Source organism: Crassostrea angulata, unplaced genomic scaffold, assembly GCF_025612915.1.
Source record: "Crassostrea angulata isolate pt1a10 unplaced genomic scaffold, ASM2561291v2 HiC_scaffold_87, whole genome shotgun sequence".
Classification (NCBI taxonomy): domain Eukaryota; kingdom Metazoa; phylum Mollusca; class Bivalvia; order Ostreida; family Ostreidae; genus Magallana; species Magallana angulata.
This window is the reverse complement of record NW_026441642.1, coordinates 43,883-70,593: the sequence shown is the minus strand read 5'-3', so window position 1 is coordinate 70,593 and position 26,711 is coordinate 43,883. Positions and strand designations below refer to the sequence as shown.

General features: G+C 31.3%; 3 protein-coding genes and 1 pseudogene across 3 annotated transcripts; 3 read left to right on the top strand and 1 right to left on the bottom strand.

The window, feature by feature from the left end:
- Positions 1–1,218: 1,218 nt before the first annotated feature.
- LOC128169034 (1-acyl-sn-glycerol-3-phosphate acyltransferase alpha-like) lies at positions 1,219–5,492 on the top strand. Its single transcript, XM_052835201.1, has 6 exons — positions 1,219–1,391; positions 3,189–3,322; positions 4,418–4,602; positions 4,775–4,870; positions 4,976–5,048; positions 5,149–5,492. Exons 1-6 carry the CDS (start codon positions 1,219–1,221, stop codon positions 5,283–5,285), a joined length of 798 nt encoding a protein of 265 aa, XP_052691161.1. The 3' UTR covers positions 5,286–5,492.
- Positions 5,493–6,288: 796 nt separating this feature from the next.
- LOC128169027 (kin of IRRE-like protein 1) lies at positions 6,289–16,540 on the top strand. The gene is made up of 14 exons (XM_052835192.1): positions 6,289–6,622; positions 7,185–7,463; positions 7,966–8,235; positions 8,551–8,820; positions 9,101–9,370; positions 9,548–9,817; positions 10,005–10,121; positions 10,523–10,541; positions 14,806–14,858; positions 15,177–15,195; positions 15,642–15,706; positions 15,804–15,822; positions 15,918–15,991; positions 16,234–16,540. Exons 1-14 carry the CDS (start codon positions 6,355–6,357, stop codon positions 16,296–16,298), a joined length of 2,058 nt encoding a protein of 685 aa, XP_052691152.1. The 5' UTR covers positions 6,289–6,354; the 3' UTR covers positions 16,299–16,540.
- Positions 16,541–17,710: 1,170 nt separating this feature from the next.
- On the bottom strand, positions 17,711–21,164 carry LOC128169033 (uncharacterized; annotated as a pseudogene).
- A 1,596-nt stretch (positions 21,165–22,760) lies between these two features.
- LOC128169030 (uncharacterized) lies at positions 22,761–26,697 on the top strand. Its single transcript, XM_052835197.1, has 9 exons — positions 22,761–22,911; positions 23,139–23,237; positions 23,317–23,733; positions 23,935–24,282; positions 25,491–25,601; positions 25,719–25,740; positions 25,830–25,906; positions 26,005–26,053; positions 26,150–26,697. The coding sequence occupies exons 1-9, from the start codon at positions 22,839–22,841 to the stop codon at positions 26,184–26,186; spliced, it is 1,233 nt and encodes a 410-aa protein (XP_052691157.1). The 5' UTR covers positions 22,761–22,838; the 3' UTR covers positions 26,187–26,697.
- Positions 26,698–26,711: the final 14 nt, after the last annotated feature.

Sequence of the window (26,711 nt, the reverse complement as noted above, 5' to 3'; positions counted from 1 at the left end):
ACTTTTATGAGTGAAAAATGATAATTGTTCCATGAAGATATCTTGGATATATTCCCTTTTATCGATTTTAACTGTATTTCTCCTACAGGTATGTGTATTTTAATTAAAAATATCATTATTTGTGAAATAAATAGACTTTCTATTTTTGGAAGTGTATTGAAACCTGAAGCGGTAGAGGGGGCGTTTCAAAACAGATAATCTGGACATTTTTCATATTATGAATATAATAAATTATTAAAAATCATTATAAAGTGATGAAAGCAATAACTAGGGAAAGACTATAGTATATAGGAGTACCAGTAATTTAAGTTGATTTCAATCAACTTAATCGAACTCCTTTTGATTTTTGTCCAAAATGATTGCCCTTTTTTAAACATAAAAAGATGGCTGTCTCAAAGTTGTGTTAGCAGGAATATGCATACAGTCAATAGAAGATACGGGAAAAACTTGTGCCACAAAGGGGTATAATAATTTGCACTGTTATTTATCATTAAAGAAATAAACAACAAGTTTAAAAGTTTACTGGGATATGAATATAGTTGGTCACGTGATCAAATCCTATAAAGCCCGAAGGGTTTCTCAGAAGATCCGATCACGTACCAACCAAGTTCATATCCCGGTGAACCTTTTAGCATTGCATTTACTTAAAATTACGTTTAAAAAAGGCAAACCTTTCAGAATTTTTGAATTTTGAAATAACGGTGTTATACATGTTTACAATAATGCAACCGTCAATCGATAAGCGCGTGCTGTAACCATTGAGACGTTATGAAAAAGTATACACAGAATGAAACGTTTTCGCTCTTTTTTTAGGTTCATGGAAGAATATTTGCAAATGTTAACATAGTGAAATGAAAGCATTTTTTGTGATATTATAATCTATTTTAATTAAACAAACTTACAATACATAAATTTTAAATAGCTTAATGTTGATTTATATGTCTAATAAACACATTTTAAAAGTGAAATGGGCTTCATGTTGTCGTTAGAATGTATATATTATTAATATCATTCTGCCTGTAGGCGAAAGATGTATTTTATTCATAGATTAGTATCGTATTTTTCATGATGTTCCCCTTTGTAATAAAAACCTCATCATATTTTATTGTGTTTTAATACATCTGTGACATACAGATGTTCAGAAAGTGATAAGATAAAAAAAAGTATAAATGCTTTACTAAATGCGAATCCTTTTTCTCGTACACGACAATCATTTAGATGTATTTTCTTGGAGTGATTTGTGTTTTAGTCATTGGTAGTTATTATTTCAAGAGAACTATATGGTTTTGCTTAAAATGCAGTCTGTTTTATTTATGTCTGCTTGCGATGTCGGTCATTGTTGTAGTTTGGTCATTACTGACTCGGTGTGGAAGGACAACCAAAAACTACAGGTAGGAAACATTTTCTTTTTCTTTTTCAATGCAAAACTTATTAAATATCTTTTCCATTTCTATTTTAAAAATGTATTTTTAAGAAATTTTACTAACTTATATGATTGAATTGCGTAAAAAATAAATTGATTTTTTTCTGTATAAAATAGTTATTCTTACAATGTATGGGCAGCGGAAAGGGCAAAAAATACATTTTTTACAAAATCAATGGTGATTTAAATTTAACAAAGCAAAATAATATCATCAATGACCATAAATGCCAAACCAACAGTCTTCTTTGCAATATAAATATACATAAAATCAACCTATGGTGTCTTTATACAAATCAAACAAACAAAAAGTAAAACCAACATACATAAATGCAAAACGAACAGACGTCAACAACAAACAAGATGGCGTGTTTATGAAGCATTATGGGCGGTGTCCAGTGAAGTCTTATATAGACCATCTCGTACACAGGTCATTTCGTATGCAAAAAATCATCTCGTAAACAAGACAGAAAAGAAAGTGTAAATCTTTGACAAAATTTTTGTATATAAAATCATGTTTTACCCAAATGGCTCAAACATGTTGTTGTATATGTAATTGTATATCCCGATGATCTAATGACTGCTTTAAAATCCCTCATTAAAACAGAGATATCTATATATACTACAATATGTATATAAAGTTTTAAGTGTTAATTGATTAATTATTTAATTAATTATCAGCAAAATAAGACTTAGTCTTTAAAATTCAAAATTTGAACCGGGATGAATTTGAATTTTGTAATCGCAAAGACCTGAGCTTTCGCTTCACATAGAATCATATATGTAGATAGAGCCTATCTACATGAAGTGTATGTGTTTTATAGAGGATGCTGTCCATCACTGAATTTAAAAAGAATATAAAGATTTTATAAAACTAGGAATATAGCTAAGTCAGCGGAGAACTGGTTTCTTTGAGTGCATGCACGCATTTATAAACTTTTCGCGGGTAAGGGGTGAGATTTAATTAGCTAAAGTCATAACTTGGAACTAAAAATGTGTGGTTTTTCTTTTTAAAACACATTTTAAAAAAGAAATCAATCTTTGCACACCGCATTCTTTTTCTAAAATAGTATTTACAGTGGCGTAGTCCCACCTTTGGAAAGTGTTCGAATTAATTGATCGCGATATACATAACACTGTGTATGGATTATATTGATCATATCTTTACTGTATTGACTATTTGATTCAACATATTGTGAACATGTTACATTATCCAATATCTACATGTATTAAGACAATACCTTTTACGATGTCTACACCAAATAAGTGTAGGATATTTTAAGTCACTATAAAGTAATTAATATATCTTAAAGTATACTTTCCGTTTTGCATACGAACTTCTTACAATACATTAAACATTTTTAAGCCTTGTGTACGAATAAAATTGTATACGATTTGACTTTTTGTATACATGAACTGTGTACGAGATGGTCTGTGGACGACTTCACTAGACACCGCGCATATTGTTTCTCCAACACGCCATCTGGCGTTTGTTTTTGTGCGTCCGCTTGTTTTATGTTGATGTCTGTTCGTTTTGCATTCATGTACATGTATGTTGGTTTTAATTGTTGTTTGTTTGATTTGTATAAAGACATCTTTAGTTGATTTTATGTATATTTATATTGCAAAGAAGACTGTTGGTTTTGCATTTATGGTCATTGATGATATTATTTTGCATTGTTAAATTTAAATTACCATTGATTTTGTAAAAATGTATTTTTGCCCTTTCCGCTGCCCATACCAATGTACACATCTACATGTATACTAGGTTTTTTATTTGGGGATGTCGAAATGTGAGCGCTATCTATGGTTGGAAATATATTGTAACCGGAAGAAGATACATAGAGACAGATGACCCCTTTATAGCTGTTGTTAATCACCAAAGCGGACTTGATATGCTATGTGAGTACTACTGTGGTTATTGCGACATAAAGATGAATTAAAGCATAAAATTATACCCATAAAATTCTGATATAATCATTTTCATCTGTAATTTAGTCATATTCAATTTAAGCGTTGCACAGGACGAGTAACTTACCTATACAAAATCCAAACATCACAAGTTGAAAAAATTATTTTAAATATTTTAAACCTCAATCAAATCTGAATGAAAAAGCTTCCGGGAGTCTAGATGATGAAATGATTCTGTTTGTTAATGTTTGCATGCATTTCTCATTCGGCGATTTTGTTCAATTCCCAGAAAGGTCTATTGTTGTCTATTATAACTGGTGGAAAAATATTAGATAGATAAAAAATATTGGAAGGAACATGGCAAAGGAGTGTAAATTACAGTGGTTTATCGTAAGATTTATATTTTTTGTTTATGATCGGTCTACAGCATGTTGATACTAAGAAATCAATAATTAAAGATGCCTGATTAAAGATGCCTTACCTTTTGCTGGTTTTTGAACCCATTAACTTTACATTAACTACACAACCGAATTACAAAAGTCCAGTTGTCAGTTATGAAACAGTAATGGTAAGCTAGGAAATAACATCCAATCAAACTGATATACACATGTAATTAATTATTCCACAAATTTAAATGAGTTCAAAATAATATAATAAAATTGAATCCCAGCTACGGCTCGTAAAACCTTTTTTGTAATTAAATTTTTCGTCAATCTCTCACCCAAGTTGAATATCCGTTTTTGATACTTTCTTTGTTTTAAAGTGGTTTATTATAATTAGTTGAATCTTGGGTTTATTGAATATATACAGCAATCGTAAAAGTATCACTCGTTTCATACGCTTCAATAAGTGCACTGATCACGAATCCGTCAACAGCGGCTTGAACGGCATTGATTTCTATCTACTACCTACAGACAGATTGTGTTTTTCTCAAATGTTGGACACCTGTTTGACCTACCCGATAAAGACTAAACGTATCACTTATCTAACTGAATCACATATCTATCCGGATCATTTATCTAACTGTATCACTTATCAACAGATTTTTTGTGTATTATTGTTAATATTTATCTTTTCATTTCTTAGGTATTGCTGAACTGTGGGGTAATAAACCATATTCAAACACTTTGATAGCAAAGCACACTCTGTTGTATTATGGGGTATTTGGAGCTGCCAGTTATCTGTGTAATACATTGTCAATCCACAGAAACAACTTGAACAAAGCCGTAGCGCAAATGAAGTCCATGAGAGAGGAAATAATATGTAAAAAGGTGAGTCAGGTAACACCTATCAAAATTGTCACTTCTCATTTAACTATTACATATAACGTTTGTCACTTTTTTTCTGTGTAATCTTTCATGTTCCGAATCCGTATTTTGAAAATCACAAAGTCTGAAATATTAATTTCGAGTTTGTCCCGTATAATTGCTTAATTCGTTTAAGTTGAAGGTATTCGTATTTCCCGAGGGAAGACGAAACCGTTCCGAAAATTTACTACCCTTCAAAAAAGGAGTTTTTCATCTTGCAGTTGATGCACAGGTATATGATTATTTTAAGGTATATTGTTATAATAAATCCAAATAAGAGAAGAATTTTGATATGAATATATTCTTTTAAATTAAAACATTTTAATTTTTTTTAAAGGTTTCTATTGTACCAATAGTCATTTCTTCATTGAAACCATTATATCACAAAGAAGAACAACGTTTGGATTCAGGTAAGTTGGTAAATTGAATGTATTTATGTTATATTTCAGTATAAAAAATGAACATTATCATACAGTTTGCATAATTAGGCTCTTTACTCAACCTCAACAGGGTTTATCACAATGACATGTCTACCACCTGTCTCCACCCGTGGTCTGTCCAAAAATGACATCCCAGAGCTGATGGAATCCGTCAGAAGCTCTATGATAAAAACATTCAACAATACTTCTAAGAAGAGAAATGTGTGAGAACTGTTCGAAAGTCATAGTTATGTTCATTTTTATACCGATATTAGATATTGATCTTAACTACTCAGAAAGACATGTCAATTCGTGTAAATTCACTTGTACTTGAGCCTTAGTATAAAGAGTTTGAAAAGTTTCATCATTATTTTTTTTTGGGTTACTTGTGATTAAACTTGCATATAGTGGATTGCTATTATGTAACTGAATTCAGAAAATCATGATATCAGAAAATTTATTATACCTCCAATACGATTTATACAGAAAACATTAATAATGCAAGAGCTTGCAATTCTTAGCTATGTAAACAAAGCTTTTGTTTACATTTTAAATGTTGAAGTAAAAATTCCAATTTTAGACCTCAAGTGAATGTGTTAAACGTTAGGAACTGTTTATTTCTGCTTAAAACGAATGAGAAGATAGACAAATCAGCTTGAAAAAGAATTTTTCCTGGTATTTTGAACTTATGTAAACAGGGCACGAACGAGCATTGTTTACGTACATGACAAAGAATTGTCAGCTCTGTATCTTGCTCATTACTTTACGACTGACTCTCAAATTTTATTTGATCATTAGAATTGCTTTCCTAAAGCATTGTAAGTAATGAAAACAGAAAAATAGAATTTGACCAAAATAGTGATCACGCCCCTTAAAGCGTCTTCTGTCAATGTTAAATTAGTGTGAACATACCTATTGATAAGTGATTATATCAAGAATGTGGGTACGCTTTTGGAATTTGGTTGCAGTTGTTTTGTAATTTTCGTTTTCAAATTCGTAATGTGTTCCAACTTATTCCTTCGTGAGCAAAGTATTGATAACATTGGTATTTTTTGTTCCGCCACATACATCTTAATAGATACTAGACTAAGTGTGATAACAAAGGAATGATGTTGTTGAAAATGTCATCAACAATCAATGATAATATCCTTTTTATGAAAAAAAATCAATAAATGAGAAAGATAAACTTTTTACGGAACAAAAGTTTAAAGGATATTTTTTCTCAGGTCAAAGATACAACCTGACGGGATCATCGGAGTTTGCGGTGCTTGGGGAGGCCTTTACATGGACATGTGATATGTTTGTACCACCTGGGTACACTTCAAATGCTGTGAAGTTTTTCAGAGACAACAAATTATGCGTCGTTATTGCAAACACAAATGCAGCGTGTGCGACTCAAAGTGATAACTGTGAATACAGTTATAAATGTGTGTCGGAGTCAATGTTCAGTTTAACTATACCAGCAGAGAATATGACAGAGTATGAAAATGGATCAAAATGGCGATGTGATTATGTGGTCAATGTAGCTGGAAATGCTAGCCCACAAATCGTTCTTAATATAGCAAGTAAGAAATTCAAATAAAGATTCCGGAGGCATCATGATATTGAATATTGTTTAATTATGATCAAATTAAATGCAATTTGTTTTATATATTTTACAAAATGAGAAAAAATATGTTTCACGGTCATATTTTGCAATGCAAACAAATAAACGGGTTTTTTCTTAAAATTAGCATGCCAAATTTTTATTCAAGTACTTACACAAATTATGTATTACTATCATAAGCTAAACAAACTCATATTTTGATCTAAATTAATATGTAAGCTTGCGTAAGTTGATGTTCGACTGCATTCATTGTCATTTATGTGCCAATGCAAACAAATAAAAGTGAGAATATTTTCGTCTAATACATTTTGTCTATGATATATAATCCGATGGAAGTGGAGATCAGAGTAAATCATACAAATAAGATGCTCTGTTAAAAAATTAAAAAGTTTTTCTTTAAATTATTTAATAATATCAGTATTATTATTATTTTTATCTAATATATTTTACTCCGATGCCTCTTTTTCATAATTTTGGAAACGTTTGAACAGACTGGTGTTAATCAAATATCGATTTTTTAGTTGATGTCCATAATGTTTCCTTAATCCCGAGTGACAAGCCACTGACAATAAGCGAACATAAATTGATTGAAGTCCTGTGTGAAGTCAACAGAAATGCATTCCCTGCTCCTCTAATCACTTGGTATCTTGATTCTACTATCATCACAGCCATAGAAGGATCACATGAAACCTCAATTACTTTAGTTGGAAACAGAACAGACAACATGAAGACGTTACTATGTACAGCTTCAAACATGAACAAAAGAACAGTGAACGCAAGCACAACACTGAATGTAGAATGTAAGTTCAACATTTAGTTATCAGAGCGCACACTCTTCTCCAGTATATACACATTGTATATTCAATTTCAATATACATTGGTTGGAGGTATTTTCAGATATATATATATATATATATATATATATATATATATATATATATATATATATATATATATATATATATATATATATATATATAAGCTGAATTTATAAAGCACTACAAACGGCTAACGACAAAAATTGTCAACTTTTATGATAGCCATGTTTCATTACACCAAAAAAAATTGCATATAACAAAAACAGAAATTAAAAACTAGCATTACAACTATCACTACCAGCTATAGAAATAAAAACGAAATAGTAACTACATTTTGTAGAATGTTGTATTTCATAGACCCTCCAATGGTATATGACCTGTCTAAAAAAGACATAGAGGGAAGACATTTCAGATTCACATTAAAAGTTTCGTATGTTCTTTATAACATAATGGAAATTTATATCAGTTTTGCTTTATATATCAGACCCTCCAATAGTAAATGCACTGTCTAATCAAAACACAATAGAAGGAGGAGACTTAACAGTCAACTGTACAGCCACCCCAGGGAATCCTAGTGCTACCACGTTCTACTGGACCAAGGTAGACAACCAAGGTTTCAGACAGAATGGCGCCATCTTACAGTTATACAACACACAGAGAACCAGTTCTGGTACATACAAGTGTACAGCAGAAAACAACTACAGTAATGGAAAGAAGGGGACACATAGTCTGTTAATGGTCATCGATGTTCTATGTAGGTATTTCAAAAACCATAATTTGAATAATTTTCATATATCGTGCGGGAGATTCATGTAGCGTGTGTCTATAACTTTAACTGAATTTTACGTCAAGTGTTTTAAGTATTTCGGGTGTTTTTAATTGTTCTAACTATATACAAATGTGATATTTACCTATGATATTTATTTGGATGATATATAAAGACACAAAGAAGACTAAACTCGTGTACTGAATTCACTTATAGAAACAAATATACAATTTGTGTGAAAATATGCTTCAGCATACACCTAGATACATATTATGAACGTCTAATTCCAATATTACTTAATAGACCCACCAGTGGTAAATGCGCTGTCTAATCAAAACACAATAGAAGGAGGAGGCTTAACAGTCAACTGTACAGCCACCCCAGGGAATCCTAGTGCTACCACATTCTACTGGACCAAGGTAGACAACCAAGGTTTCAGACAAAATGGCGCCATCTTACAGTTATATAACATACAGAGAACCAGTTCTGGTACATACAGATGTACAGCAGAAAACAACTATAGTAATAAAGAGAAGGGAATGCATAGTCAGTCCATGGTCATCAATGTTCTATGTAGGTATTTCAAAAACCATAATTTGAATAATTGTCATATATCGTACGGCAGATTCATGTAGCGTGTGTCTATAACTTTAACGGAATTTTATGTCAAGTGTTTTAAGTATTTCGGGTGTTTTTATTTGTTCTAACTATTATACACAAAGCTGATATTTACCTATGATATTTATTTAGATGATATATTAAGACACAAAGAAAGCGTAAAATACATATTAAATGACGTAGGGGTGAAAATGAATTCATACAATTGAAACTTGAAATTATTATATTATATCAGACCCTCCGACAGTTAATGCACTGTCTCGACAAGACATGATAGAGGGAGGAAATCTATCAGTCGACTGCCTGGCCACACCTGGGAATCCAAGCTCTACAACATTCTACTGGACTAAGGAAGATGACCCAGAGTTCAGACAGAACGGATCCATTATACAGTTATATACAATACAACGGAACAGTTCTGGTACTTTCAAATGTACAGCAGAAAATGTGTACTATGATGAGGAGAAGGGAATACACAGACGTACCATGGTCATAAATGTCCAATGTAAGGTTTGACGATATGTAATCTTAAAACATTGCCTTGATGACTTTTCTTTGTTCATGAAGACTTTACTCGTGTACTGAATTCACTTATAGAAACATATATACAATTTGTTTGAAAATATGCTTCAGCATACACCTAAATACATATTATGAATCTCTAATTCCAATTACCTGACAGACCCACCAGTGGTAAATGTGCTGTCTAATCAAAATATAATAGAAGGAGGAGACTTAACAGTCAACTGTACAGCCACCCCAGGGAATCCTACTGCTACCACGTTCTACTGGACCAAGGTAAATAACCCAGAATTCAGACAGAATGGTTCCACCTTACAGTTATACAACACACAGAGAACCAGTTCTGGTACATACAGATGTACAGCAGAAAACATCTTTATGAATGGAGAGAGGGGGACAGACAGTCAGTCTTTCGTCGCCAGTGTACGATGTAAGGTTATGATATATTATATTCTGAAAATAGTGTATAATAGGATGAATCAATTAATTTGTCTTTTGTCTTTTCTGACAAAAGAACCTTCTTTTGGATCTTTATAATCATTTGAAATAGACCGTTTCATAAAAATATCAAATCAATATTTACTTTTAATAATACATAAATTATTACGTTTTATCAGATACATCTGACCCGGGGGTCGCTGTGGTTGCAGGAAGTGTAGGAGGGACTATAACAGTAATTGTTATTGTCATCTTCACAGTGATTCTTGTTTACCGAAGATATTATTCTCACTCCGGTATATTTCTGTCTTCTTAATGTAGTTTTTAAAAAACGGATTATCATTGATATACAATTTTATAATGAATGAATATTTCTTGTATCATATTGACATTTCCATAATGATTTGTTATAATCTATAGTTTGGCAATCTACATTCGTCAGTATTTAAAAGTTGTTGGAAACGTATCTGGAATGCATTGTAGTGGGCAATGGCTGATATATATGAAGACCAAGATATATTGAAATCCTCTCCTATTTCCAACTATCATTGGAGAGGGGGTTCAATTCATTTATGACTTTTAATTTGCAAAAAGAAATGAGTCTCTGATTATAATTCTAACTGGTATTACTGTTTGTAAAACAAATACCAATGGTAATTTTGTAGTTATGTAATAGAGCATAATGTTGATATTCTAGAGCAACAGAAAAAAGACAAGTAAGTATTAACATTTATTATAATTAATACGTTGCATAAATATTTTTAGACAATTTATTAAAATATGTTTAAAGCAAGTGGATAAATGTGCCTTACTATATGGTTTCTAAATACGAAAGGAAGATAAGCAAATCAGGTGTTAAAATTGATATTTTGTTCTTTTTACAAATGTAGAATATACGACGAGAACAATTTATGAAACCGTGTCTATAATCATCAAAGACTTGGTAGTTGGTGATGAAAATACAAACATTTCTTAACAAATCATTTGTATCAGAAGTGAAGAAAAAGATTTTTATTGGTTAAGGGTCCTGGTAAAAAATCTGCATACAAACCCATTCTCCAAGACTACTTAAAGATATGAAATTTTAGCATGTGTTAGACTTGAAAATGGCCATACCAATTTTTTTTAGGAAAAAAAATAAACTTAAAATTTTACCACTCTTCATAAAAATTATTTTAAGGTTTATTTCAGTGAAACTTTACATTAAAACAGTAAGATTTATCTCAGGAATGACGTACTAAATTGTATTGCGCCAAGGTCACAATAGCCGCAAAACACAACGTTGCATCATCGTTTTTAATCAATTCGGGTCACATAAGGGGCTGTCTCAAAAGCTTCATAATATAAATCAAATTGTATGATATATATATATATATATATATATATATATATATATATATATATATATATATATATATATATATATACACCCTTTCACAATGACCTGTTGCGTCTAACAATTAATCGCAAATTAGCAAACAAACGGGGTGTCCCAGAATATCTGATACCTTTTGAAATTCATATAAATTAAATTATGTTTGACCAAATACTCGTAAACTGTGACTCAAATAAAAAATAAAAAAGTTTAGTTTTTAATCACAAAGAATTAAAAAAAACCGTGCCTTTCATTCACTTATGATGTCACAAAATTGCATTATATTGTTTTGATGAATTGAATTTTATTCAAAATGATTCGGATAAAACAGCAGGCATCTTCCGTATATGGTTTTAAACTGTATTTTCGAACACAGACTACAAAAATAGTTGTACGAAATATGAAATAAAATACCCTTGGGAAAACAATTGACAGTAAATAGTGAGAAGGTTTGAGAAAATTATATCCATGCAGTATTCGTTGTGATGAATTTTACTTTTACAATTGACGTTGTATAGTCTGCCCCAAGTTATTGCTTCCATCAATTTTGATGATTTTTATTAAAAATACACATACCTGTGAAAGAAATACAATTGAAATCGATGAAAGGGAATATATATCCAAGATATCTTCATATCCCTTTTCACTCATAAAATTTCACAGGAACGAAAACAATTTTCTTACGGAGATTTATAATGGGAAATGTTTACATCATTTCTCCATTCGGAATACACTCGGAATACATCGCGCAATTTTTCAACGTTATCATCCGGGCTTATTAATGGCTAATGCAATTCAAAATCTCCGTAGACTTTCAATTTTGGGATGTGTATTGAAACCTGAAACGGTAGAGGGGGCGTTTCAAAACAGATAATCTGGAAAATTTCATATTAGTGGATGAACGTAGTTTGAGCACAAAGGTATTTACTATTATTGAACTATCAAGCAAAAAGTGGTGGAAGCAAAAACTCGGAACAGAGTATTGTTGATAAAATATAGCTGCAATAATGTAGCCCTCCCCCGATTTTTTTTTTTGGGAGAGGGCTACAACTCCGTAGGATCTCCGTAATGGTGCAAGTGCGGGAGTGATTCACTCCCGCAACGATTTCGTCTCAAATCGTTTATAAATGACAATAACATTTGCATTTCTTACCTGAACTCAAACGTTGTAGATGTCTATGGCATAAATTAATCCAAAATTATCAAGTATAGTCCATATATCGGTTATTTTTCGTGTATGTCAACAACGAAGGTTGAATTTGTCCGCCATGTTTACTGACCTTGACCGGTTTTATTTTGGGACAGCCAATGAGAATTCAGGAGCGGATCTTGAACTGAATATACGAATTCCCCTTTTTTAAACATAATTAACGCGGTAAATATGAATTTGCCATTATATACCATTTCCTTAAATGATGTTTTAGTGATATAACGAGGTAAGATCGATTATTTACACTGACATTCACGTTATCAAGCCCATCAAAACTCCAAGCGTACATCCCATAAAATCACGCAAGAACTGTCATGGCTGCTGAAAAAGACGACTGGTAAACATGCTGATGTGTTTTATCTGGTTTTGATTTATATACGGTTAATTTGTTCAACCTGAATTAAAAAATCATTTTATCTAAAGGAAGTCAAATATAAAATCGATCTTTTCAGACCGAAGTCAGCCGCATTAAAAACTTAATTTTGCACCATTACGGAGATCCTGTGGAATTATAGCCCTCTCCAGAAAACATCAGATATAAAAAATCGGAGAGGGCTACATTATTGCAGCTAATAAAATAGGACGTCATTTTGACACACTCTCTTTTTGGTTGTGTTCATAAATCATGCTCAAATTGCAAAATCTTATGAATGTTTGTGAAATTTGTTGAGTTAAAATTCACATCTCATTTTTTATGAAAATGCCTTACGTAGTTAGATTATTGTGAAAATAATTTAATGAAAAGTTATTGAAGAAATAGTTGGTATCAGATATTCTGGGCCAGCCTGTATGACAATCAAATCTTAAAAACTCTGGAAAATTTCGAACATGCCGATAATCAAAACAACACTTCGGTTTAAAAAAAAATGTGCATTAAAGAGACTTCCAAAAGACATCAGATCGCCTATACTGTAATTCAGGTGTAGAATGGTCCTTCTTTGCGTGGAGATTTGGGTTATTGCGATGAGCTGCTAAATAACAGGATCTGCACATTTGTAACTTGGACAAAAATGAAAATGAATATGTTAGACGATATCCATTACCTAACGACTCAAACAGCTATATTTTAGATACTTAAAATTTTATGATAATAATTTTTACAACACTGCTTTGTAACCTGACAACAATGTGCTCAATTTTTAAAGCATATGGGCTTAAGAAGTCAAAAGTTCTAAATGCACATCAACTTTAAAAACAAGTATTCCTTTTAAAGGAATGATCGGCAATAATGATATATTGATAGCTAGAAGCAATCAACATGATCAGTTTGATGTAAAATGATTTAAAAAGTACTGTATTTTTACAAAATATAGAATATTAATTTTAAACCTGTACACCAAAATTTCATCATTATAAACCGTCAACAAATTCAATTTTGAAATAAATTTGGGGAAAGCCGTTCGTAAACTTCTTGTCTAGTTATATATTTTTAACGCATTTATTAAATGTTAATGTATCTTCTTCTTCTTCTTCTTCTTCTTCTTCTTCTTCTTCTTCTTCAGAATACTGAGTAGGGCTATTCAAAGAGCATTAACACGTATACAAAGAAAGAGTTGTATTAAAATAATTTAATACGACGGAAAAACATTGAATGCCATCATAACTTGCTATTGAGGTCGCATTATAACGTAACCTTGTTTATAAATCAAACCGTCTTTCTAGCTACTATTATGCAACATCAATAGATCGAGGTCAGTTCATGGAGCATCTTCTTATGATTGAGGTCAGTTCAATGAGGTCAACTGCATTACTGAATGAATCTTTCGATCGAAATTCTTACGCGTGAGACAAAATGTGCATTTTTGAATTAACAGGTCGAACTGTATTTTATGTATGTTTGCATCTCTTAAGGTAAATGAATTGAAATAAAACTGAGTAAAATGTCATATAAATACTAAACCAAACTTCAAGTTTTTATAAGAACTACTTATGCAAGCGGAATGTGTGCGTAAATGGAAGCATTTGCCGGATGCCTCATATGGACACAACAGTGATCGGCCGAAGCCGATCACAAAAATAAATTGTTAATATTTATTAAGTGACATATTGGTCTGATATCCGGATGGAATACTTATATGGTGTATTATAATAAGTATATGTATATTTGATACACATGCCACTCTAAAAAACTACAGGCAAGCATGCATATACTCACTTACTTTAGTGATAGAACAATATCAGTTTCAGAAATATTAGGATCTTTTCAAAAAAGGAATTTGCGTGTGCTAGATTTCATTAGGCAATATTAAAAATATATATTTATAGTCTTTTCTTTTACGTGATTTGCTAATGCAAATTTAAAGTATTTATTCGTTTTGTTTTTGTCTTAGGTTCGTGTTTTCTTTCGATGGTATAACGTTTCTGTATTTTTATTATGATATATGAATTATTTCAGGAATACGATTGTCACAACAAATGAGGGCACATCTAATTACACAACCCTAGAAGGTACATAATGTGTCCGTACTATATTTTATGGTACATGTAATACTAGTATATAGTCTGAAAGGGACTCACTGTCCCGAATATTAAAAATTTGCTTTGTTCTTGTCATCGGTCATGTTTTCTATTTATATTATTGACAAGAAAAGATTGCCCGTTAAGTGATTTAATACTTTTGAATTTGAACACATTAGTAGTTCCGATCCTGTATTGCGGTAATTTTTTTCTCCTGCAGGCAACTTTAAAACATTTACAAATTTATTTTCTTTTTTGTTAAATAATTTTATTTTTGACATAATATCATTACGTGACCTATAATTGTAGGACATGAAAGCAGAGAACGGTGAGTGTTATTTAGAAATCTATATGGTGAATTATTGATATTGAACTAATCATTTGTCTGTACATAATTCCATCCGTATTTTGCTTAAGTTCGTTTCAGTGTGCTTTTGCTTCAATCTTATTCTCTGATATTTAATCAGTATATTGATCGGAACTGAAAACGTGCGAAAATCCATCTTTTCATTTAATGATCCTCCATACACTTAATATATGATCTGCATGCAAGCTCATTTTTCTAAATTACTTTACAATTTGCATTTTCAACATATGTTCGACTTGAAAATGACCAAAAAGTTTGTATTTTGGGGGTAAGAAAAATCAACTTTTTAAATGTTAAATTTACCACTCTTCTTGAAAATAAAAGTCCCTGCAATATTTAATATTCTACCTCGGGACCTGTGGCTACTATGTTGAATAATTTAACGGGTTTTTTTTTGGTTGTTGTAGAAATGAATATGATAAATTGGAAAAAAGCAAAGCTACCAACCGCTACGCAGATATTTTATCAACCGGTATGGTAATTTTTATAATATTTATCAACTGATTTCATACATAAAAGTATCTTCATTTTAGTACTAATTGCACATGAATATATATTTTTTTTCACAGAAAATAAAGAAAAGAATACGTAAGACCTCTTGTTTCTCTTTCCCTCTCTATCTCTCTATGTTTTTTCTCTCTCAACCACAGAAGCAGGTGTTTAATAATGATTTATTTCTGTAGAATTACATATGAAAATTTGCAAAGACCTGTTGATGCGAAAGTTACCGAGTATTACAACTTGCAGAACATGGATGGTAAAAAACATGATAATTATAAATGAAACGGATATATGAAAATTAGCAAATAAAATAAACATGGCAAAACAATTATGATTTTTACGTTAAAAAGGCAACAGTTCCGATGTAAGTCCCGAAATATAATTACAAATCTAAGGTGTTTTTATTAGTAAAATAATTTTAAAGTGACATACATTAAAAACAACTAATTTTGCGTTAACATTTGATGATAATTCAAATTCATATATCTTATTTTATAGGGGAATGCGTTTTTAAGATATCCTTGGAGGAACCGGGCGGTCATTTTTACGAAAACACGTTTTAATAAGTTATCTGTGTCTTATGCAAATGTTTTCTTAAAACAGATGTAATTTGTATTCTAACTGGTATTCTTATATTATATCATATAATATTCTCCAATTGATTTTACAGTTTATTAAACAATACTAGCATAAAAAATATGAACTAATTATTCTTTTTTTTCATTTATGTTATTTTCATACATTATAGATCGATTTTGCAATGTATATTCCCATACATTTATCAATTACTGTTTTTATGAATTTTTACATTTGCTGAAAATTATATAACAACAAGTAAAAATTAATAATTTTTTGAATGTTTTAAGTTGGTCAAATACGGTCAATCGTGATCAAATCTTTCATAAAGACCTTCGGGATTTATAGGATTTATAGGATGTGGTGATAACGAACAGCGTACAATATGAAAAGTCTAAAGGAAAAATACAAAATGAAGAATAAACACGGTAGGATCATGTGCCAGGGAGGAGTGAGCATCCTCTGCTGACCGGGTACACCCGCCATATGCTCTTTGTTGTAATCGGGAAAACGTAAAAATCCGTAGACAGTTAGGTAAATAATAATGGCTGAACAATAAGTATGATAAACGTCGGTCGGAATTCGGCAGAAGATTGCATTTGCTGACAGGATCGTTGTATCGATCATAGAACTTACGAAGTGATGACTTCAATCGAGACTGTTGATAATCTTGGTTTATAAACTTGTTTGTCATAAGCATGCCGTGGTTTAGAAACTGGTTATAGGTAAAGCATGCCCTTGCGTATCGAATCAACTTAAAGACAAAATCTTTTATACAGGTTATAAAGGCATAGTTCTACATAAGCAAGGAAAGTTCACTATTGAAAAATTGAAGTCTTCACGTTTATCAAAGTTTTTTTTTTCGGTTACCATTTATGTCTTTTTCTAGTAAAATATGTAAATATGATATGTAGTTGGTTTGCGACAAGACTTAAGCTGTAGTTGCAATTCAGTAAAGTTGAATGTTTTAATAATGCGCTGGAACTAAATGAAATGTGGTAATAAAGAACAGTGCTAAAAATCAAAAGTCCAAAGGAAAAATACAATACATCTTGCAACAAACAAATTTTTGATGACCACTGTTCAGTGTGGATAGCTTTTGCCTTTGATAAAGCATTGTTTTAATTTTAGGGTAGATCTTTCCTTTTTAGATTGTCGGGGGATTCTCACTGAAACTTTTCAATATCGACCTTAAAAACACAAGTACTTTTCGTATGCCCAGTGTCAAGTCGTAAAAATCTAAGGTATATAAACGTATTCTATTAATACGAAATATGAAAACAAAAATAAATAATAGATTCAGGCAGTTTGAAATAGTATAACCACATATGCAAATTTAGACTAAAACATTTCAGCAAAGTAAATAAGACCAAAAAAAAAAAAGTTTAACAAATTGCAATTGAAGTGGGAGTGAATTTATTTCTTATAAAATCATATTTCAAATGATTTCAAATGGCACACATGCCGCAAATCGGCATTATAAAAAGCAATCATTTTTTACTTTTTAATTTACTGTTTAATTTACGTCAATCACAGTTTTCTCATTCATACTTGAAAACCACTTTTGGTTTTGATATGTCTTATTAAATAGATGAGATATTTATCGTTGTAAAACATATAACTATGTAAAATAATCGTTTTCAAAGGAAAAACAATATTCATATAGGATGAATTTGCAATCGGATATCAAGTGGGGATTGAATTTAAGTAGAATTTGAACAAAAATCCTATACGATTTATATGATCCGATCGGAAAACTAAATTTTCTGTAAGAAAACTTCCCATCTATATTGATGAAATACCTTTATCCCTATCCCAGAAGTCTATCATTCAATTGATATGAAGATAAAAATATGGTTTGATGTATTTCGAACAAAAGACATTAGTGTATCAAGATAAAATGAATTTCATTCTCCATACAATTAATTAACAAAAGTACAATACAGACGTTCTATCTGATGGATCAATTATATTGAATAGTCTCAACAGCAAGGGTATAAAATGATAATTTAGTTTTAGAAATAAAAAATATATATATTTTAAACCTTAATAGGTATGTACCTTTTTTTAAATATTACTAAAACAAAGTTGTAATAAAGGTGTCGATAAAGATATCATTTCCAGAATTTTTAACATAGGCGATAATTATTCGATTTACTTTCTAATTAATTTTTTTATTTAAGGACATCATCATATCTTCGTAGATTCCAAATTATCTTAAAACTTTCATCAATCAAGCAATGTTTAACATCATAAATCCAATTGTTTTTTCTTATGATACCTACATCATCAAACAATTTGTCATTGCAATCTATAGTATTTAATTAATACAAATTGTTTGTGGTAAAACAATAAACAATGGTGTCCGTCCTGGCTCTGCATGTACAGTTTCTGTATATATAGATTTTCATCCAAGATATGTGTACAAAACTGTAAGTGTACATTTTCAACATTTAAACACTTTTGTCTGCCGTATATAACGGAGCTATTAACAATGGAACCTTTATGATTATCAATCAAAATTAACAAGGCTTTGTAGTTTAGAAAAATGTTTTGAAATGTTTTTTCAATGAAAACATGAGTGTTTTGTTTTTTGCAAAATAAGGAAATATACAATCATGAGGTTAAATTCCAGACTCGTGTGCAAGTGAGTATTCAACTTCGTCGTAATAATACGAATGGTCGTTGAATAGTTATTCGATTTTACGTCGAGACGAGCTGACCTGCAGTTGAAACAAAATTAAATGCGGAATTCATGTAAACTGAAACAAAATTCCAAACATATAATGATGACAATGAGGAAATATACATGTAATACCTCGTAATTTGATCCTCCTCCTGGTGTCTGTGTTTTGTATCTAAAAAAGGATGATTTGTCAATGAGTGTAAAGTTTTAAAGAAAAGACTTGATAGTTTTACCTTAGCTCATTGATTTCAATAAAATATGATATGTTTTCCATACAGTGGTACTTAATACCTTGCTTCTTCCTTGCGACACAAAAGTACATGAGAACCATTACGACTCCAATCATTATAGGAAAAGCTATCAGGGACACCCAAAAATAGATGGTGCAGAATCCATGGTGACCTGTACACAGTTTGATCATGAAGTAGTGTGTTATGTTCGCTTAGTGAATTATAAAAAGAGAAATGAATAAAAAGTTATCTTTATTGAAGAATTGCATCGTCTAAAGCAGCTGTAAATAATCATAAAATTTAAGTGAATTGCAACATTTTTACAATTTGCTGAGAAAGAAAGTTACCTGTACACATTGTCATTTTGAAATCATTATATATAAAATATAAATACATTGTACAATTTGGATAGCAGTATAATTCAATACACATTAAGGTCAAGATCAAGTAAATGATTCCAGAGTGTCTTTTTGATGCTAGAACCATTGTGGCGTTATAATTGATTTGAAGAATCTTTTTCCCGTACTTTACGGCTTCAAAGGAATTATTTTGAAAATTAAACAATTTCTTTACATTCTTTTATAAAATCACGGGAAAAGTAATTGCGATACCTATATTCAATTTGACATCATTTAGGTCAAGAGCTTCTTTAATTTCGTTTTTGGAGAGACTGTAGGCATTCTTGGTATATTTTATTAGTCAAAAGTGGACAAAACTCCGAAATGTGTTTCTTATTTCCTTCATATTAAATTGAAAATGACAGTTTAAAACATGATTTTTTCATTGTGTTTACGAAACATTTTAGCCCACGTACACCCAATCAAACTCAGCTATTGTTATGAAGTATCATTGAAAGAATTTATCTTGACCTTAAATAGGCGTTCTCTCTTAGTACACATGTTAAAAGAAATTTGTTCTTTGTACAGAAGGCCCGTAAGAGTCTCCTATAATTTGCCATAAGCCGTATTTGCTTATTTGGATTCGTAGTACTAGTAGTTTAAGTATGACTTACATTATTTCATCTATATTCAATCGTGTGCTACAAATTACTTTAATGACTCGACATTAGAAGCGATAAACCTTAAAAAGTGCAATACCAAGAAAATGCCAAAAAACAAGTATTCAAAACTTACCGAGTTTGTCAAATTCTGTAGTCATATCCAGGGTAAAAGTAACCTCGGTGGAAGTTTCAGCAACATCTATAGCTATAACTTTAAAGCCAATTACAGTTAATACACCATACAAAATGCTTAGATACTACAATTTAGAAATTTAACCATTATATATATATATATATATATATATATATATATATATATATATATATATATATATATATATATATATATATATATATTCTTCTACAGTATAGTAATACCCGTGTTTTGGTTCACTGTCTCTTTTGATGCTAGATGTGTAGTCAATGATTCAAGGAGGCATTCTAAATAATTATACACTACATATACACATCACATGTGATAAAAACATTTACAACACTAAAAAAAACAAGTACTATGAATAAATTCACAAATGTAAACATACCGCTTGGAACCAGAACTGTTATTTCTTCAGTTAAGTTTTCAATTCTTTTTCTATTTTTTATTGGGTACCATATTATTTTGTATTCTTGACCAGGCCGCGCTTCACCAAATGTAAATATGTTACTGTTTGTCTCAATGTTGAAATAATTTGTATCCTTTTTGTCACGAATAGTTATGAAGTACTCGGAATAAGTTCTACTGTTCCATTGTATGAGTACTGAACAACCCCCTGTTGCAATGCTGGAAATCAAACCTGTTGCGCCTGTGTACATAAAGCAAAACATTTAAAACATCTCTATACAACATATGTAACAAATTGCTGTGATAATAAAAATACCCACTGATAACTTGGAAAGACACCAATGTGAATATCAGCGTCAGTAACATAATTTTCATTGTTTAACTTCAAATGTAATATGATACAGAAAAAACATGTTTTACATTTATATACCTTGCAAAACCAGGAAGGCATGTTGTTGATTGGTTGGGAAGTAATAATAGGTGGGGGTTTATTAGGGTCTTCCGTTTTTAACGGAAGACCTTCTTGTTATTCTTCGGTTTCTTTTTATTAATATTTTTTTCTTTTTTTCTGACTCCTTTTTGGCTTCATAACTCAAAATGTTTTCAACCAATTTTAATGAAACTTTCAGAGTTTATGTGCAACTATTATCCCTCAAAGATGATAAAGTTTCGATGACAACGTCACTTCTGTTTTTACGTTACGTCGTTTTTTAAATTTTAAAAATTTTGTCCGGGAAATGTTCCGTGGTTATAAATTTTCAATTTACCTATGCCATAAGGCTGGAAATGAAAATCTGTCTCTTCCGGTCAAAACCGGAAGTGAATCTAATTTTTCGAAAATTTGAATTTTTTGATCAAATAAAAAACGTATACGTATTTTGTAGAGCTGTTTAAGCTGAATCTAATGTTGAAGACCGTTTGAAAATCGGAGGATGCATTACAAAGATATCGAGGTTTAAAAACTGATTTTTCCGGAAATTTTGATTCCGCGGTCTTGGATTGAAAAATAGTGCAAAATTCACACTGATAGTAACTTCTACTGAAAACAATTCGTACTGATCATAAAACTATAAGCATTAAAAAACTTATTCTTACGGAAATTTTGATTCTGCAGTCTGGACTAATAGAATAGATGTTAGGTAAAGGTTAAGTTATCTTGTACCTAAAACAATTCAAAATTGTTAAGTCGTACTTAAACACATTCAAAATTTTGTTTTTTGTTAGGTTTTTGTTAATTCGTACTTAAAATCATTCGGTCGTAGCTAGAATCATTCGATTTTTTAATCTTTTGTACTTAAGATACTTTTGTTACGAGTTCTTTGAGGTTCTTGTAGCTTTACTTTCGATATTCACGGAAGACCCACTCGTTGCTTTGCAACGAGCTTTGCTCTAGTTTTAAATATCTAGCCTTAAGTGTGTTTCTCTATATGTTTCATGCAAGAGTAAACAATTGAAACCTTCTGCAAAGTGGCAATAATTCGGATCGTTCATGATAAAATACATCGTCGGATACGTTTTAGAAATTGTTGTTATGATAAGTTTACTGAAATGACAGCAATTCCTTTACTCCTTTTATATGTGGATATTGAATGTTGAATAAGTTACAAAACATTTTATTAATTTGTCATCAGCAGAATGTACAACGGTAGTAAGTAGAAATTCGAAAACATGTGATACCTATCTAATTATCTTGCCATTCCTATTCCATAAACATACATGTGTTTCTTATGCTACAATCGTATTACTCACTTCATAGTACATACACACCTTCTTTAAATGACAGTCTCTAACCACATGCTAAAATGATAACTTTTGTACATTAATATGCTAAATATGTATTATTACAACTTACAATAAAAGATAGGAAAAAAATATAGATGTAGCATTACTATTTATTTGTATGTATTTTTAAGATATCAAGTGTGATAAATGCACGCTTTGGTCGAAATAGTATGAATACGAGGACTGATCGTGCGATACTGTGCTGTTGTGAATTTTGATTACAATGTTACATCCTTCCGTATATGTCATCAGTGCGGCTGGATTAAAATGTGCTCTTTGATATCTTTGCATTTGTTGCCAGTTTTTATGAGCATCACAGGTTTTGGAAATTTGTTCTCAGGTAAGGTTAACCTAACGGTTCTTGAATAAGCTATACAACTAAAGATTACATTTGCCTACAAGTTACATATGATTCTAAATTGATGTTAAATAGAGATAACATTCAATTGCTCATAATGACAGCTAGGTGTTTTATTCGAATTTCAGATCTTGTAAATGTTTTGGCAATCAAATCAAGCATACTATTTGTATCTTTAAAGTAACCATCGCATGATCACACTTTTATAGAACTCAGTTCTTTTGAGGAAGAAGATTACGAAAGCGGTTGTCATGGTGACGAATATATTCTAAACTCAACAACAAATGGAAATATATCGCTATCACAAGGTAATCTAAACAAACATAAACAATGTTCTGAACATTTCTGTTAATTTAAATTGTTGATAAACCTTAGTACTTTTTGTAGAGTTTTATGAATTACCCAATACAACTGCTGTGAATTTAACAACCAGCACTGAGCTTCATTGCTTTATGTCAAGTATACGAGTGGTTTATCTTCATGCATATTGGAGGAAATCAGGGGCACAAAATATCATCAGCAGTAACAACACCCTTCATTTAAAAAATGTATCATTCAATGACACTGGATATTACGTCTGCTTTGTTCAATACCAAACGTGTGAAGGCTTTACCGTGTCAAACACCTCAAGTGTCTTAACGAATAATAGTAACGGAACCAGTCCCAGTAACGTAATCAGGGACAGCCATGTAACCAATAGCAGTGACGTAACTACGGGCAGTAACGTAACCGCTGGCAGTAACGTAACCAAGGGCAGAGTCGTAATTAGAAACCTGACCAGAACTGTACACGTCGATGTTCAGGGTAGTAAAGTTACAGAACAATTAACTAGATAAAACTTTCTTTTCCAAAGTTGTGATTCTATATTTTAATATTTACATGTATGTCTTGCGTACTTTTTGTAATCGCGTACGTGTATATATAGTTATTCTTGATATGTGATTTGCCTTTTCATTTCACACTTAAGCTGGAAGGGAAAACTCTTAGTATTTTCTTTAAATTCAGGCCCACCTCTATTGATTCAACCAACTGACAGAAAAGTATTTCATGTCGCCGAGGGACAGCGTATACAATTCGTCATCTCCATAGCCAGCTCTCCAACACCCAAGCAACGTTTGACCGTTTCCAAGGCAAACATGGAACAAAAACGCAGCATTGGTGTAGAATTTTATAGTACAGAACGTTCCACACTGAAGGCAGTGGTTGTTCCTCTTGAAATGCCCCTCTACTCAGCAGACGTGAGATTGACCAACATTACATCAACATGGACAGGGGACTACATTCTATTCGTCAATAATTCGCATGGTTACGTCACTTATAATTTCTCTGTCGACGTTGTCATACAAGAAAAAGGTGACATTTTTTGTTAATTAAAATCTTGACAATTTTCTATAAATTTCCATTGAAAAATAACATTTCTAACTTCATGCATTGTAGTAACGTCTAATGATACAGTATCCACCAATGATATAAAATTGCGTTAGTGTTCAGAATACTGACCATTTATAGTATAATTTTAACATCATTAACGAACTACCTAGCCGTCCACTTATGATTCAGTTTCATAAAGTTATATCATTAAGGGTCAAAATTCACATCCACTTATGATATTAGAGGAAAACGCAAAATAAGTACATTGTTGACCTTTAAGGATATAACTTTTATTGCATTAGAGGGTAAACTTCTACCATTATTGATTCAATTATGTATGAAATGGTACTGTTTTAAATTTTGCATATACCTTTTCATACATACATGTTATTGTATCATTAATGGTTGAAATCCATCCATTAGACAGACCATCCACTAGGAAATATTATATTTTAATAATCTATCTTATACTTTTCTGAGCTAACAGAGAAATAGACAGAGTGGCACGCAAACGTGTCTTGTCTTGTCTATCCACTAGGAAATACTTTCCAGTAGGCCTAATGCAATATAAAGATTTCTCATTGCTGGTCAACGATATACTCATCTTAAATTGTCAACTTTGTTGATAATCCAACTAATAAACCCCTCTTAGCCAACACAGAAGTAGACAAATGGGCATACGAAAGAGCATGACTTGTCTAAAACTTGTTTAAAACAGTACCATTGAACACATAATTGTTCCATGATGGTTGAAGTCCATTCACTAATGCTATAAAAATTATACGAATAATCATTATTGGTAAACGATGTGTACACATGTTTTGCGTTTTTGTTTCTTATCATTAGTTGATGTGAATTTTGACCAAAAGTTATATAGTTTTGAAATTGTATCAATAATGGACGGCTAGATAGTTCGATAATGATAAAATTATATCATTAGTAGTCAGGATTTTGAACACTTATGAAACTTTATATCATTATTGGATATTGTATTATTAGAGGTTGCTTCGGTGCTTTCTATAATAATATTGGTTGATATAAACATTGAAAGATATCCAAACTTGCTTGGGTTGATACATTTTTTATGTTTTTCATTTATTAATTTCTTTTATTTATTTGTCTATTCAATAACCTTGATGAATTGTAAATACGCAAACTCACTCTAATTTCACACGGGAACCTGTTTTCAGCGTCTCTATGGAACACAAACTCAGAGGTCATAGTGATAGGAAGCATCGGGGGGTTGGTACTTCTGACTCTCGTGGTGGGAAGCGTTGTAATGTATCGCACCCGACACAAACGTAAGTGTTTAATAATTGTATTAGGCGGAATTTCCCTTCTCATTATTCAAATTTGTACTTTAAAAAATTCTGGCAATTACCATATTTTTTTTAATTGGTGTTGGTTTGGTTTCACAGAAAAATTCTTGCAGGAAACTGTGTAAGTATAAATCGATTTGGAGGATTTTTCTTCGTTCTGTTTCGTTTATCATCTGTTCAATGTGTCACGATAGTTATCTAATCTCGCAGGAAAGAGCTAGAGGAAGCAGAGAAGAAAGGAAGTATAGACAGTCTGGATATCTGGCGCCGTGAAGACGGAAATAAAGGTTTTTTTTTAATATCCATCATATTCAACAACTGATACAAATACTTCATAAAATCTCACGCCTTTCAGTTTCTAAATATATTCTATTTCTTTCCACAGAATTCGATAATTCTACACAGGAAGACGACCCATATCTTCGACTCCAAAGGTCATTTTTTATGCTCAATGTGCTTACATTTTTGTTAATCCGTCATCCATCTGCCAATATATGTAAAATATAATTTTGAAATACTTCCCGTTACAGTTTGAACACTTTTAACAATCCGGAAGAACCAATCTAAAAATGGACGTTAAGGAAAGATCTTCAGACGGTGACGTTCGGATTTATCACCAATTCAAGAACGCTGTGTTTTAACTTTCACGTCCACCTTTTTTTCAATTTTTAAAAGAAATTGTCATTTAACTTCAACTCTTTAGATTCCCATACTGACATTTTCATGTTTAACGATGAATTCTTTATCTTACAAGAAATCTTTCCAAAATACCAAGTACTGTTACATCTCAGCTAGACCATATATCTTTATACCCATGCAACAAAGCCACAATGCAGGACTGTTATATTTAGGATGCATTTCTATGGATCATTCAAAGGGCTTTATTATAGTCGTTGACCATGAAGGTCATTGGTCCACTTTGTTTCTTATGGAAGGAAATCAGTCTTTCACATATATGTAATGACCATAATACGTGTTGTTGCTATGAGTTCAAAAATCTTGCAGCTTCATTCTGTCATTGTTTTATCAGTTTGCTAGAGTTGAGACACATGGTTAATAAAATGTTCAAATCCTGACATTAAGGGTGAGTTT